Raw genomic sequence first — 17,054 nt, forward strand, 5'->3', positions numbered from 1 at the left:
ATAATGCCACTCAGAAATGAGAGCTGATGATGATGATGAAATACCAACTCAGAATTACCATCTTCAGTCAAATAATTTTACACACAAAGAAACACTGGTTTAACAACCAGTGAAACATATTTTTAATCATTCTGCAATGGCTGATATACAGAACATTACTGGTAGGCAAAACTAAATTCAAGTAGCAGCAGCCTATTTATCAATCTATCTATAGCCAAACAACTCATCCCAGAAGGAGTGGTCACATATGAATCACCTTCAAGCCACCCTGTCCTCTGCCACTGGTCTGCCCTTTCTATAATTCTCTCTCATAAACTTCTCCATCTTTTCCCTCCATTTCATTCTAGGCTTCTCCCTCTCCCCTTCACCTCATTTACAACTTCTCCATCTTATTCCTCCATTTCATTCTAGGCTTCCCCCTCTCCCCTCCACCTCATTTACATACATTTAGCTACCCAATCTCTGTTCAATTGAGGGGAAAAAAAAAAAAAAAATCAATTTCCACACATTCTTCCATATTTCTTCTTCTTTTATCCCCCTTTGCTCCCCTAATATGTATTATTATATATTATTAATATAATATGGCATCTGACTGAAGGGGTTAACCTCGTCAAATCAATTAAGTTTTGCATTATATTCTTGCAACGTCCAAATATTTTTGTTTCCTTGGAAAAGTGCACTTTTAATAAAAACAACAGAATGTATACCTACCTCCATCAATTCTAAAAGTCCTTCCTAAGCTTACTCAAACTGGCTATGAGTAACAATAGTAGAGTGAATGAATACAACTGTGGCAAGAAGTAAGCCTCAAAATAATACATCAGCAAATTTAAGGGGTTCAAAAAATTACTTACCCATCACATGCACCAGTGAGAAGAGTGTGGGGCTCCTTGTGGTGCCAGTTGAGGGTCTGAACTTTCTCTTCAAAAGACTCTAGCTGAGATGCTACTGAACCATACTGAAGGTCCCACAAGATCACAGTTTGGTCCACTGATCCACTTGCTAACACATGCCTGCAAAGTGAATAAAAATACTGTATGTATACAGTACAGTGCTTTCCAGGTACATATCATTATTATCAACCTGACCTTTTTCCCCACTTAAGGATGAGGTGAGGTATGATCCAGGAATAAAGATAATGTAGATTACTATAGTGGGCAAACTATAAATAGCATGCGCAATGAAATGGGCCTCAGCATCATTCATGCATCATCTTTTAATGGTCACATTTAATACAGCAGACCATGCATAGCACTGATAATAAAAAATTTTCCATCCTTCTTTCCTTCCATTCTCTTCTGTCTTTCTTTCCTTCAGTCTTTCCTTGTTCTTCTGCCTACGGGTGACTTTACGCTCCCTCTTCTGTCTTTCTTTCCTTCATTCTTTCCTCTTCCTTCTGCCTGTGGGTGGCTCTACACTAAGTGACAAGCCAAATGGTTTCCTGTACACCAGGAAACCATTTACTATGCTGGGTGGTAACCATATAACCAAATTTTGGTGCCTGGTAGTTTAGTGGGTAATTATTGCGCTCCAATCGGATTGAGCCGGTGAAGGTTTATATCCAAGTGTTGGCTGGGGTTTATTGCTCATGTAATGCCACTCAGGGATGAGTGAGGCTGGTCACTCTCAACTTAAATGTCGGGACCAGCTGCCTAGCCCCGGGCTCCTACGCTCTTCACGGGCAACATAGGATTGGATGGTGGATGGATGGATGTAAGTACTTAACAGATACATAAAAGAAATTAAGAAAACCAATAGTATTGGCACTTCTCTCAGCTATAGCTACACAAAATATATTTCCTTCACTAAAACCTGTACGATTAAAACTTAATGTTATGCCCTTAATTTTAGACTGACATTTACAGAACAACTATGGTTGAACGTAATCAGCCTGCTGCTCCTATTACAAAGTTCAGGAAACAATGATAAAGAAAGGTCAGACACAGTCTACCTTTGTCAGGTGCTTCAAAAATTAATGGCCAAAAATAGAGACCTGCCTACCTTTTGCTTCTGCAGTGTAAATTACATCCCCATGAATCTGTGACATGTTACTTAGCATATTCATGCTATTTCCAGCTTGAAAGAGACTTATCACACTAGAATGCTCATATGCCAAATTCACTGGCCCCATCACTATTAACCCTTGCTGAGCTGCAGACCTTATATGAGGCACAATCAATGTCTGCCTGGGCTATGCTGCAAGCCTAAAATGAAGTACATTTTACACTGGTTTTAAAACAGTGACTCAGGGGAGGTAAACTACAAAGAATCAGTCTGGTTGGGGTTAAGGGGCCTAATATAAAATAGTCTTGTAGTAACAAGAATAATCTTCAAGAAGACATCACTAAATTCAAGGAGTTAAGCATATGACCATACCATCCATGATCCACAACTAATGATGTAGTAACTCCATTTGTTTATTCTAGGAGTGACTATGGACTGGCTGCTTGTGTCCCACTATAATTAAAAACTGCTTATAATTTCCTAGTACTTAGTAAAAATTACAGTACTTGTATTAAAATAAAAATACATAAGGGTACTGGTATTTCTCTCAGTAATGGCTATACATCACAGACTTTCGTAAATAAATGATAAGTTCATATTTACTCCATTTGTTTATTCCACGAGAGACTGAGGACTGGTTGTTTGTGTCCCACTCCAGGAATCTTCTTCTTCTTCTTCCCAAGCTTGCCCAAGGTGTACTCAGGCTGCAGTGAATCAACCACATCAAGGTCCCAAACGTTAATGACCGGAGACATGCTGCCGATGGCAATCATGTTTGCTGAAAATAACAAAGTAAAAATCTTGTGCGATGGAGGCAGAATTATGGGGGACTGAAGGACAAGTGAATGAGTGGCCCAGTTCATTGGGCATGCTGTTCATTAGTTCTCCCTTTATCATGATTTCCTCCTTCCTTGCTTTCTGGGTCCTACTTCACCTAATCTTTGAGTGGGAAAAAAGATATCAGGATAATGATTAAGATGATGAAAAACCCTGCGTGCAAAATATGTGAGTTAACCTGACAAAACAGTACAGTAAGCCCTCATTCCAATTCCACTTATTTGATGTTATATTTAAAAGTACCAAAACCTTGTTCATGAAAATTCCATTATTAACTATAAACCTAATTTGCCAGTTCCCTCAGTGTAAAGTACTAGTACCTCTGTGTGGGGGGGAGGAAAAAAAAAAAAAAAAAAAAAAAAAAAACTTGGAATACATCCCTGGTTTATTGTGAAGACTGCCTGTTGGTCTGGAATAAAATGAGTGTTAAAAAAAAAAAAGATACAAAACAGATGATTAAAATGGAGGTAGGTGGTGGTGACCATCATCCACTCACTTGATGTAGTGGTGCCTACTTCTTCCTTAGCCTTTATCATTCTTTTTCTGTGCCTGCCCTCCTCTCTTCCTAATTCTCCCATCTTTCCTGTCACTTCTAATTGCTTTTCTTTCCTTTACAGGTGGCTTTACATTGAGTGACAAGCCAAATGGCTTCCTGTAAGCCAAGAAACCATTTACAACGCTGGGTGGTAACCATATAACCAAACCATACGTGCTCCCCACGTGTCAACAGGTAGGTTGGTGGAGGGTTAGTGCCCCTCCCAATAAAACAAATAACTCAAAGTCAAATGGTCACCCCTTATGGGATTATGGCATCTGGCAATAGATAGACAGATAGATAGATAGATGGAAAAACAATAAGGCAGAAAAGCATGAAAGAATTTCCTTTTCATTATGACTGGATGAGTGCAATATACAGTAACATTACAGATTACAAAATACAACTGCATCAGTGTCTTGCTCTCTGCTAAGTTCAATACATCCATCCATCATCTAATAATCTATCACCTCATCAGCAGCACAGTGACCCATGGCTAGGAAACCCAGTCCACACATCCAAGGCAAATGACCAGCATTCACCCCATTGTGGCATCACATGAGTAATAAATTCCAACCATCCCTTGGACCTCAACCTTCAGTCTACAATCAGTTGAAGTGCCCTCACTTAGTAAACAATCTGGCAAATGTTTGTTAGTTAAAGATATATGGTCACTATCCAATGCTGTACAGTAAACTGATTCCTTTCCTGTTTCAATGGCAGGAGTCTGTGGTCTGATTTAGAGATTTTTTAAAGACACCTGGTGGGGAAAAAAAAAAAAAAAAATAAAATAAAAAAAATAATGTCCTTGTCTTCCACACATGGGTTTGACTCTCCATGAGGAAACAAGAAGCTTTTCAAATTTTGAATCATGTCATGCTCACACACCAAAGAATGGTCTTACTTAAATGTTCTAGCTCATAAAAACTTACAGGGTTCTTGGGTATTTTGTATTACTGGTACTTAAATTTACTTGCATACAATCAAATGCACATCTGAAAACAGCAACACTAAACACTCACATGCCACCATCACAACAACAGACACCATACCTTCAAACAAACAACAAGCAAACACTTTAATCAATCACTTTTCACAAGTCAGCCATCTAAACCCCCATCCCGAAGACCGATGTATCATCCGACGTAAGAGAGAGTTCCCCACACCCCCAGACTACGCATCTTTCACTTACAACCAGACAAAGCACATCATTAGCAACCTTGAGCACTCATCTGCCTGTGGACCAGACAATATAAGCAACATTCACCTTAAACACCTTGGATCACAAGGCATACAAGCACTCACCAACATATCAAACTACAGCTACTCACACAACATAATGCCCAACATCTGGAAGCATGGCATTATCATCACTATCCCTAAACCCAACAAAGACACCACATTACCTTCCTTACACCGCCCCATCACACTCCGCTGCATCCCCTCTAAAGTCACTGAACAACTGGTACTACAACTAGTCACACCTCACATTCCCCTAGCCCAGTCACAACATGGTTTTAGGCCACTACACTCCACAAACACCATTCTTACAGACCTTACACAGAGTTTTCGATGGCATGAATTCAGCTAGGCCACCACGCAGAACACTCCTAGCCACACTAGACATCAGCAAAGCTTTTGATGCCATCCCATGCCACAACCTCACAAACAAAATACACAACACAAACATGCACAATAAGACATAAAGATGGTTGACAAACTACTTAGCAGGCAGATGTGCACACGTAACATTTGCTGGTCAGTCTTCTAATATCAGAAACTTCACAAATCGCGTCCCCTAAGGATCTGTTTTGTCCCCTACACTCTTTAACCTATACATGCACAACATACCCACACCCCACACATGACAGATACACATAGCATCCTATATAGATGATATAACACATGTATGCACCAAAACACAAACACAGCTGCACACATCCTCCAAACCTTACCTCAACACACTACATGAATGGTTCACCACAAACAGGCTCAAAATAGCCCCAGCCAAATCTACAGTGACCCTTCTAAAAAACTGGACGGCAGAACACAGTCACATCCCACACCTCACCATAAACAACACTCCCCTACCACACACTCACACACCCAAAATCCTTGGTGTAACATACAATACATCAATGTCATTTAAACAACACATCACAAACATTAAAAATATAATAACACCAAGACTTAATGCCTTGAGGTCACTTGCCCATACAACATTCGGACACAACAAAGAAACCACCACCACAGTATACAAACAATACATACGTTCAGTGATGAATTATGCAAGCCCTGCCTGGGCACCTAACCTCACCAAAACACACTACAGACCATACAGAACAAGGCCCTATACATAATCACAGGCTGCACAGCTACTACACCCACAGACCACCTACATCATGAAACCAAAATCCTAAAAGACAAGGATCACCTAGACATGAGAGGCACCCAGATTCTTGCTGCAGCCTCCACGAACCCACAACATCCACTACAGTACATGGCAGCACATCCACCCACACCAGGGAACATCAAAACAACACGCAGCACACGATATAATACACAAATACTGTTATCTCTCCCCTCTCACCCACCTCAGGCCAGCTTCCAGAAGCATATCCACACTCAAATCACTCGCCGCTCCATTAAGTCACTTAAAGACAACACATAGCTGCATGCATGGCCTCCTGACATCCACCCTTCTGAATCCTATCTCCCTCATGAGGACAGGGTCCACCTGGCCAGGCTGAGATGTGGACACCATCCAGCCCTCTAAAGCTACCAGAAGAGGCTGGATGACTCTGTCGCTGATGCACGTCCAGGATGTAACACAGCACCCCATACTATTAAGCACATTATGGAAGACTGCATTGCACACAATCACCTACGCCAACAACACAACATACACTCTTTGAGAGCTCTGTGGGAAAGCCCGGTCTCAGTCATGGCGTTCCTAAGGGACACAGGGCTGTTCGGCCAGACTGCCTAGGGAACAAATACTACTACTGCAGAGCAATAATTTTATGAAACCAAAAAACATATTACCTGGTTTAAGCTGTTCATCCCCCGGATCATAATTCAGCCATTCCATACAAAGCGGGACAGCTGGAAGCAGAATATCATGGTGGACGTACAAACTCCCTTCCTCCCCATTGTACACTGAAAACATCGTCTCCATTAATGCAAAAAATACCTTCACCACAAAAAAATTAACTAGTGAAGATTATTTTTTAGAGTATTTTTACAATCACAGTTCCCTCACCTATAACGTTCAGTTCTAACATGATTCTCCTAGAACATGAGTCATGACTGGAAGAATGCCTGCCCACTATAAAGAAATTATTACATGTGTTCACACCCTTTTATGCCAAGTTCACTGTTTGGGATATAGGACCTTTACAGAACTAAAAATATGTTCAAACTTTCTTGAGTAATGCATTAGTCTGATCCCTCTTGCCAATCTGACTCCTGATCCCTCTTGCCAGTTTGACTAAGATGCCCAGCCTAACACGCCCCTTTTTCTTCATGGTAGTTGCAGTGGCATGTTTGTGTGCTTCAAATGTGAATCTTGGTTGCCCATAACAGTTGACCATCATAGATAAGTTAGTGACAAAGATGAAAACAGTACCGTAATTCATATTACAAAGCTTTCAACACAATTACTTCCAGTTCCGTAAGGAAATGTACCAAACCATTCAACAACGGAAAGGTGAAAACTGTGTTATCCAGGGGCGGCCCTTAGGACCCTGAAGTCATGTGACCCCTTCACTTACCCCTCCAATGTGAGAGGTCATTCCTAAGTTGAAAATAACTGTCTGGATGTAGCAAGTTTCATGGGGTTTGTCAGAAATTACTAAATCCCAAAGAAAACTAACCATACACCTCCAACACAGCAGCATCATCCTCTACACGGCCAACAGCAATGAGGTTATCAGTGGGAAGGATTTCATGGTTCTCAGTTTCGCTGTCATTATCTTCATCATCTTTGATTGTCACATATGGATCATCCTCATTACTAGCATGCATTGTCAGCAACCCCAGCTGCAATAACTGGTCAAGTTTATCTGAAATATGAAGAGTATCAAATAGTAAAACATGGAGTATTTATGACCATGCACACAAGAAAAAAATAAAGAGAGGTCTACTGATTTCTCCACCTGCAAATATTAAGATATTATGGGATTAACCATCTTGCTTCTCATCATGAAAAATATGATAACATGTGACTAGTCTTTTTCTCTCTCTTCATGAAAATCTATGGTAATATGAAACTAACCTTATTACTTGCCAAGAAAAAATACCATGTGACAAACCTTCTTATCATGAAAACGTAACATAATATGCTACAACTCTTCCATTCTTCTCTCTATGGAATACACTCGACCCTCCATTTCCCACACCCCGATTTCTCGGATTTCGGATTTCACAGACATGGACTGAGCCCGGACAATATTATCAAATGCCGGACAAATGCCCATACAAGTCCGGGATTCTCACAAGAGTCGGGTCATTATTCTCTCATATAAAACTATAAGCAGTCTGATGGACAACACAGTATAATTTTAGCAAAGGTTTAGATTCAATAAAGGCCATCTGTAACACAAACAAGAAGATATTTTCATACATGAAAAGCACCATGGCCACCATCCTGCTTCACCCCACCAATTTCTTGCTCAAGGCAATATCCCATTTACCTCTTGCCTTTCTCAAATGCTACTATAATTTTATGTAAAACACATTTAAATTTAAGCAAGGCTTGGACACAGTGAAACTCTTTATAAAAAAATATATATTTTTTCTTACGGACAAAGTCAATGGTATCCATTCTGACTTAGTTCACCCGACTCGGTGTGACTAAATACCGAATCAGCACTTTTCATTGGAAAATATTTTAATTTTTTTTGCCAGAGGCTCATACACACCTAATTATCTGAAATCCACTTAAAAAACTGTACTTAATATTAACTTAATTTAAAAATTAGGTCTCAGAGCTAAAATGCACCAATGTTAGCAGACATTTCCCCTTCAGATCGTCAGCACGCCTTGGCAGACTTCTATTTTGCATAAATATTTACCTTACATGCTGGTGTATAAGGCCGACCAGATGCCCAAGTCCAAGACACCCTAAGTCCTGGACATTTTGGGCTCGGGTCCTTGGACACACACACACACACACACACACACACACACACACACAGGAGGATAGGGCCTTATAAAAAAAGGGGAAACAAGACTAATGAGAGTCAAGTTGTCATCAGAAAGTGCAGTAAATGATATACTTAAAGTGACTTGGAAACTAAGAAAAGAGGCAGGGATGGAAAATATTATAAAAAGAAAAGATCTGAATGAAGAAAGAGAAGTTTTAAAATCATTCAAGGAACAAGTAAAGGAAAAAAATGATAAGAGGACAGAGGAAGAATGTAAAACTTTCTTTTGGAGAGTGATGGATATGAAAGTAAGGAAGTGGTATGTGAGGAAATAGAAGTGAAGGAAACTAGGGGAGATGGCTATGAAAGATCAGAAATTGAAGCAGTGGCACCGATGGAGAGGAGAGAAAAGGGAATAAAAAACATCAAAAATAATTTGAAGGTGGTATATACTAATGTTGATGGTTTACTATCAGCAAAGGCTTAAAATTTACGATTTCTTGAGGGAACGTGAACCTGATGTCATGTGCTTTGTAGAGACCAAGTTAAGAGAAGATATTGATGTTCATTTGGGAGACGGTAAATACAAACTGTGGAGAAGAGACAGAAAAGAAAAAACGGGAGGTGGAGTGATGATAACAGTGAAGAACAACATAAATGTAGATACCGTGGAAATGGGAGAAGGCAGGGCTGAAGTGATATATATGAAATTAGAAACTGGAGAGAATGTCAAGAGAGATACGGCGGTAGTGTATGTTCCCCCTAAGACGAGAGCATGGAATGATGACGAATACCAAGAGATGTTGTCAGATATGGCTAGTTATTTACAAAAAATAAATAAGAAAAGCAACAATATAATTTTGGTGGGTGACTTTAACTGTAAAGAGGTGAACTGGGAGGAATGGGACTCAGGAGGCAGCGAAGATTCGTGGGGCACTATATTATTAAATATAATAATGAATAATGTGTGTAGGAGGAAGAATCTGAAAGTTAATGTAAACAAAAGTAAAGTTATGGTGTCTGAGAGGAATGAAGTCACAGAGTGTGCAGTGAGGTTGGATGGTGAGGATATGGAGAATGTGAGTGCATGTGAGTGCATTCATTACTGTACTGTATATAGGGGAAGTGTCCTAAAATATTACATTTATTCACTGAACTGGTACTGAAAACTGGAGGAACTGGCTGAGCAGCTTTCCAGGTGGCAATGGAGCTTAAACTAGCAATTTTTTCTGTTTATGGATGGGGGGAGGGGGAAGATGAAAAAGAAGAAAAGATGAACACCAAAATAAGGAAACATGTAACAATGACTTCCTTTATGTCACTAACCTTCTTCCTTATCTTCATCATATTCACCAAGATTATACCGAGACATAAAATCTTTCTTGTCATCTTCTTCCTCCTGGTCTTTCTTTGTTGCAGTTTCCTTATTTGTAGCAGCATTTGACTGACTGGCTTCACCCTCAAGCTTTTCATATGCTGCTTCTTCAATTTCTTCGAGGTCTCTGTAAAGGGATTACATTATTAAGTTACTGAATGAGATTAAACTGTATCTAGTAACCAAACTGAGCAATCACTGTATACAGAGCAATATGCAGTAGCTGATGGTATATGAATGTCAGTCTGCACTTAAGGGATTACTGTACTGTGTGTGTATATATATATATATATATATATATATATACCACCCCATAGTGTGGCCAGATTGTGTCCCCCTGCATCTGGCCGCATTATGGGGTGGTACTACTACTCTGCGGCCAGGTTGTGTTAGGAAGAATATTGCCACCGTATTCCCTGCGTGTCGTAAAAGGCGACTAAAAGGGACGAGGTGAGGGGACAAGAGACTCCCTCCTCTGTTTTTTTGGTTCCTAAAAAGAGACAGGCCAGAGAAAAGGATGGGGGAACGAGTTATCCCCGTACCCTGAAGATTGGGTCTATGAACGTGCGTGGATGTAGTATGACTGAGGCTAAAAGGAAGGAGGGTGGGAGAATGTTTGTGAGAAGAAAGCTGGATGTGTTAGATCTGAGTGAAATGAAGATAAAAGGGAAAGGTGAATCTAAGTTTGGAAGTGTGAATGGAAGATTGTCAGGTGTTGACAGAGGAAGGGTGAGAGAAGGCAGATTTCAGATAATTAGGTGTGTATGAGCCACTGCGGCAAAAAAAAAATTAAAATATTTTCCAGTGAAAAGTGCCGATTCGGTATTTAGTAGCACCGAGTCGGGTGAGCTAAGTGAGCAGGAATGGATTCCACTGACTCTGTCTGTAAGAAAATATATTTTATATCTTATATCTTACTGTGTCCAAGCCTTCCTTTAATTTTACTGTTATGCAGTAAACTATTTATATAGTGGCATTTGAGAAAGGTAAGAGGCAAATGGGATATTGCCACGAGTTAGGAACTGGTGGCATGAAACAGGTTGGTTGCCAAGATCGTTTCATGTATGAAAATATCTTCTTGTGTGCATTACAAATGGCCTTCATTGAGTCAAAACCTTGCTAAAATTATATCGTGTTGTGCAATAATGGCCGGACTTTTGTAAGAATCCCGGACTTGTATGGGTATTTGTCCAGCATTTGATAATATTGTCCGGCCTTAGCATGTGTCCGGGAAATCCGAAATCTGGAAAAGAGGGGTCAGCTAAATCGAGGGTCGAGTTTATATACTGTATTGTATATACAGTCAAACCTCACTATAACATTAATTGGGCCCCAAGCCATTCTGACAAAAGGGAAATTCAGATAAAAGCGACATCTGGACTTCTCCCTGCTAACCCGGACTTTTTCCAATATACAGTATTGGACATTAGTCCAGATCGCACCAATGGTTTTTAAACTGTTTTCACTACCACCGCAGTACCATACTGTATTATACATTCACTACATTAATCATTTGGTATAAAAGATATAATAATACTCTACTGTACACGGATAAACATGTCTTTTATTTACCTTATTATAGTGAACAGACCTGAAGTGGTCAGACATTCCGGACTACTTTTGGCTTTATCGGACTTCTTCCAATATACTGTATAAGGATTAAGTCGGGTAGCTCATCGATTCTGATAAAAGCAAATTCCAGTCTCCTGAGGTCCGTTGTATCGAGGCTTTACTGTATACACTAAACAGTAAACAAAGAGAGAGAGAGAGAGAGAGAGAGAGGTCACCGTAACTAATGAGTAACCTCTTGAACCATACATATCTTACGGGTTCATTTTTGCTACTTTCAGATTATTAAGGTGATCTGTTATTTATGGGGTTAGAAATATAGAGTAGGCCCCTGTTAATCCGTTGGTGCATTAACTAACATGTCATTATGATGAAGCAAAAAATCTGGTTGGGTTTAAGCAATATCTATCTTTGCATTATTGGGCAGCGTACATGGAAACTAAATATTTCTAACTGCATTACAGCATGTCTATTTTTTGCATGAATTACTGAATGTACAGTAATACAGGTCTCCCAGAATTAAGATGGATAGTTTGGGGATTACTGTACTGTACATGTATATCTAATACCTCAATTTCAAAAGTTCTCTTATATACAGAAAAAAATGTAATAAAAGCAAAAATAAAATACAAAAGAACATCATACTGAAGGGGTTAAATACTGCTGTTCCAATGTAATTACAACAGACACACAGAACCTACTTCACATTCTCTTGCGTCTCCTCAATGATTCGAGCCAGGTCCTCCTTTGTTACTTCAACCTGAAACAAAAGTATATCCCTTACATGTAAGCATATAACACCAGGAATTATAAACTAGAAACAACTGTGCTAGGAAGAGAAAAGTACAGACACTTCCCTAGACTCTCAAGGAGGCTTCTCTGCCTCTTACACAATTTTTGGCAGCCAATCACGCCCTTTGCCCTTTCTGGTCAGAGATGAGTTCTTGCAGATATCTTTCTAACATCTGCCAGTACCTAACTTGCTAACTGTAGACGGCCATAACCTTTCTTTTGAGCAGGTATTCCAAATGAATGAGGGAAGCAATAAAAATACACACAAATACAACTGACTCTAACTCACCCTGTCTGGGTTGGATTTGGCCACACCCTTGGGCACCCAAGCGACACAAGGGATAAAATTCACACGTCCCTCTCCCATCACTTCCTGATAGTCAGCCATCATGTGATGCACCTGGAATAAAGTAATAAAGGTTACTGTACCACTCGAGCTGGTAACAGACAGTTCAAGTTCTACTTGTAGGTCAGTCACCCTTTTCTGGTCTTAGCCATCCTAGCAGAGTTGCACTAGCCTAACTTCATCCATTGAATCAAGTGAAGTAGCTATTCTTTAGTTTATTCTTGATATCTCCAAACAATTTTATTCAATTTACCCATTACAGGATGAATTTTTAAATGAGGGAGGTTGGATACTGCCTTCATTAATCCCTTCTACTATTAGATGACCTTCGTAACTTTAATAAAATCAGCTGGACGTATCAAGTGTAACTAAAATTTACATTACTAGAATCAAGAGGTCAATGCTGTATCTTATAAGCCACATCCATCAATGGTAACCTACTGTTCCTGTCACAATTTCTTTCTAGCATCATGCTTGATCAAGCTTTGCCTACTCTAAGAGGGAAAAAATAAGGCTGCATAATAAGTCATGGATCATGCTTCTTTTCACTGAAAGTCAAACTAAATTTGTTTTTAACTTTTTCTAGAGTGGTTTTTCATTTATAATACTGTACTAATTACAGTACTGTACTTGTGCATTCTGACAGTCTTATTTAGCTCAGGAGAAATATCTTTCCTGTCTCATTTTATTGCTCTTCATTCCTTTTCATGTGGCATTACACTGAGTGACAAGCCTAATGGTTACCTGTAATCCAGGAAACCATTTACACTGCTGGGTGGTAACCTTATCATCAGCTCATACATGTTCCCTACATCTCAACAAGTGGGTTGAAGGAGGATTAGTGCCCCTCCCCGTAAAACAACTTACTCAAAGACATATGACCACCCTAATGGGATCATGGTATCTGGCTGTAGGTAGCTATATGGAACAGAAATACTTTGCAATAAAGGGAACTTTAAAATTTTCCATTAACCCCTCCTAAGCAATGATTATTCATTAAATTTTATTTTCAGCCCCAATTCTGAATCAGTTATTTTTGGGTCACTGTGGAGGTACATTTCACCTTGACAAACATTCCTCTACTAGCTACACTTTCATCACATATGGTTAATAACAGAGTTACATTAACCATCCAATCCTTTCTTGCCTCACCAGCAGTGTAGAAGCCCACAGCTAAGCTATTCAGTCCCAACATTTAAGGTGAGGGAGCAGCCTCACTTGCCTCTAAGTGGCATTATGTAAGCAATAATCTCCATCCACCTCTCACATGTAAGCCTTTACAGGCTCAATCCCGTTGGAGTACCTTAAACCACTAAACCACCAAGTGTGATTTGGTTAGAGCACCGAACAAAAAAAAATGGTTTCGTGGTTTACATAATACCATTTGGCTCCTCACTCAGTGAAGAAACATCGGAAGGCAGCACTACAATGAGTGAGCAAATGATCGGTTCTCCCACCTACCACAAAAATCATAAAAAACACCAGGCTGCACCCTCCATGGTCACTATGTAGGATGCACCACAGCTTTCAAAAATTTAATTCAGTCAATAAAAGCCCCAGGTTTTGCTATGTGATGGAATATGCATTTAGTAGCCATCAGCCAATCAATGGCAGGGTTCCTTCAGCCAAATCCACAGTAAGAATTCAGAAGGAGCTGTATATAAAAGATAATTTTACAAAACTATAACACCAGATTCCCATGATATAACATTTGGTATCAATTCGTTGCCCAGTTCTAAGTCAGCTTTCTTCTGTGACGTTTCTTATGCAAATTAAGAATAAACAAGATACTGTACTGTGGGGCCTCTAATGTGTGCCTGGGCTTGTGGTTTGCATACGTGTCGTCCATTAAAAACAATTTTCTGTTTCTTGGTGGTGTACTATGACCACAAGTGGTATGCTTTTGTTTTTGCTGGTGCATTATGGTTATGATTCAGCCAATCAGAGGGCTGCAAGTGGGTCTGTCGTATGTCTGCAAATTTGAAATCAGTCATGCTGAAAGGTGAAAGTGTGAATGGGAATATGGTTATTGGGGATTTTGGGTGCATGCATCATGTGAAGGGATGACCGTAGACATGTACAAGCTATATAGTAAAGTAGCCCGACAGGTCTCCAACATGTCTTATTACTGATCATTTAACAACTGTAAACTAGTTTCTGATGAGATTTTGAAGCAGCTTGGGCCCATTAGACGGAAAGTGGATGAAAATTCACAAAGAATCAGAGTTTTAGATGAGACAGTTCAGAAACAAGTTCAGGTTATGTGGTCTAAAATAAGGGAGGAAATTGCAAATTCAGTAGCAGACCCTATTGCGGATCAAGTGAAACACACAGGGGACACTGAAAGAGATAGGGCTGCTAGAACAAGGAATCTATTGTTTGCTAATGTTAAGGAATCAGATGCAGCAACTGGCCAGGAGAGATGTAAACGTAATAAAGATACTGTGGTGAAATTACTAAAAAAAGGTTATGAGTCTGGATGAGTCAAAATTGTATCTGTATTTAGGTTAGGGAAGAAAGGGTCCACTGCTGGTCCAAGGCTGATAAAAGTATGATTTGACCAGGAAAGTGTGGCAAACAAGGTGCTTCGTGCTGCTCATAATTGGAGTTATCAAATGATGATGAAATTAGGAAAATTAAAGTGTTCAGAGACCTGTGCCAAGCTGATAGGGATAAGAGAAGTAAACTGGTACCTAAATGAAGCTAGAAGTAAAAATAAGGAACTGAAGAAGGAAAATGTGGTGGATTTCAAGTGGATAATTCGTGGTGAGAGAGTTGTAAAAATCAAGATTAATCCAACTGGACCGAGCCAACATTTTTAAATGATTCTCACACCACAACTGCTGAATCTACAAAGCTGAGATGTATTTATGTAAATGTTGATGGAACTGTAATTAAGGCTACAGAATTTCAGTCTCTTGTAAATAGTTTAAACCCTTCTACTGTTTGTTTAACTGAAACCAAACTTAATGATCAGATAAATTCCACAGAGATGTTTGATACAAACCAGTATGAGGTTTATTGCAAAGACAGGACAATGCAAAATGCACCTGGTGGAGGAGTGGTTATACTAATAAGAAATAATGTAATGTCATCCAATACTGGTGTTAAGTTTTTAAAAGACCATTTTTAGATTAAGAAATGTGGTACGAGGTGATACTGTAAGGTAAGAAGGTGTAGTAGTAGTAGCAGTTGTTCCCTAGGCAGTCTGGTCGAACAGTCACGAGTCCCTTAGGAAGGCCATGGCCGAGATCAGGCTTTCCCACAGAGCTCTCAAAGAGTGTATGTTGTGTTGTTGGTGTAAGTGATTGTGTGCAATGCAGTCTTCCATAATGTGCTTAATAGTATGGGGTGCTGTGCTGCATCCTGGGCAGGCATTAGCGACGGAGTCATCCAGCCTCTTCTGGTAGTTTAAGAGGGCTGGATGATGCCCACACCTCAGCCTGGCCAGGTGGACCCTGTCCTCACGAGGGAGATAGGATTCAGAAGGGTGGATGTCAGGAGGCCGTGCATGCAGCTGTGTGTTGTCTTTGAGAAGGTGTTGATTGGTACAATATACCAGCCTCCAGCATCATCAAGAGAAGTGAATGATCTTTGTGATTTAATTATATTAAGTGATGTATACAATAAGGGGGCACATGTATTGATTTGTGGTGACTTTAATTATAATGAAGTGTGCTGGGAGTCAAATACTGTATTAAATGATGGTCAACATGTAATTGATGCAGGTAAATTTTTGGACACTATAAATGCCTGTTTCTTGTATCAACATGTTCCTGGTTATACTCATAATATTACAGACTGTGATAATTCCTCCTGGCTTAATATTAAATGCCCTTGGCCACTAGATCGGGAATGAACAGCAAGAAAAGGGCAACTTCAACCTTCAGTCCAAGTCTACCTTCATAGGAGCCTGTGGCAACAACAGCAACTATAATTACAAAGATTCAGTGGATGGCAGACACGTTTTACTGGCAAATGTTGCTAAATATCTATTCGCTATTGGATTTATCGTATAGACAGATGCAAAAGTCTTTAAATTGTTCGTCCCAAATGCAGTCTGCATTTCAATACTGGTATCAACCAATAATATAATTTTTTTTTTTTTTTAGCAGTTTTCTAGTACCGGAGTTTAACTAATGATAACTCTCTCAACTTACGAGTGAAGAATTCCTAGTATATATCACAACCCACAGCGCAATAGTCAACTGCGATTCTCCTCCCTGAAACACGTGTTTACATTTGTCAATGGACTCGATGTGAATGGAGTGGATTTTAAATTCTATCCTATAAACATACTCATCTCACAGCCAACAGATCATCAGCTCGACTGTATATGATCAAAGTCACAAATTACGGTTACTTTAAAATGAGACAAAGTTTAATAAAACTTCAGTGGCAAATTCATGCGGCAGCTTCCACATCCCAATATGATCTTTGGCTTTGACT

The 17,054-nt window shown here is 39.6% G+C and overlaps 1 protein-coding gene across 1 annotated transcript in view; it reads right to left on the reverse strand.

The window, feature by feature from the left end:
* nclb (PWP1 homolog no child left behind) overlaps positions 1 to 16,825 on the reverse strand; it is a 32,729-nt gene extending 15,904 nt beyond the window's left edge. Inside the window, exons 1-8 of the mRNA XM_080281142.1 lie at positions 16,766 to 16,825; positions 12,549 to 12,659; positions 12,169 to 12,227; positions 9,850 to 10,025; positions 7,252 to 7,440; positions 6,422 to 6,535; positions 2,608 to 2,782; positions 855 to 1,013 (exon numbers count right to left, since the gene is read on the reverse strand). Coding sequence (XP_080137268.1) covers positions 855 to 1,013; positions 2,608 to 2,782; positions 6,422 to 6,535; positions 7,252 to 7,440; positions 9,850 to 10,025; positions 12,169 to 12,227; positions 12,549 to 12,650 — 974 coding nt within the window. The 5' untranslated portion in view covers positions 12,651 to 12,659; positions 16,766 to 16,825. The remainder of the gene's footprint in view (positions 1 to 854; positions 1,014 to 2,607; positions 2,783 to 6,421; positions 6,536 to 7,251; positions 7,441 to 9,849; positions 10,026 to 12,168; positions 12,228 to 12,548; positions 12,660 to 16,765) is intronic.
* Positions 16,826 to 17,054: the final 229 nt, after the last annotated feature.

This window comes from Coenobita brevimanus, chromosome 88 (genome assembly GCF_032717465.1).
Source record: "Coenobita brevimanus isolate Jiangsu-jjx chromosome 88, ASM3271746v2, whole genome shotgun sequence".
NCBI classification, from domain to species: Eukaryota; Metazoa; Arthropoda; class Malacostraca; order Decapoda; family Coenobitidae; genus Coenobita; species Coenobita brevimanus.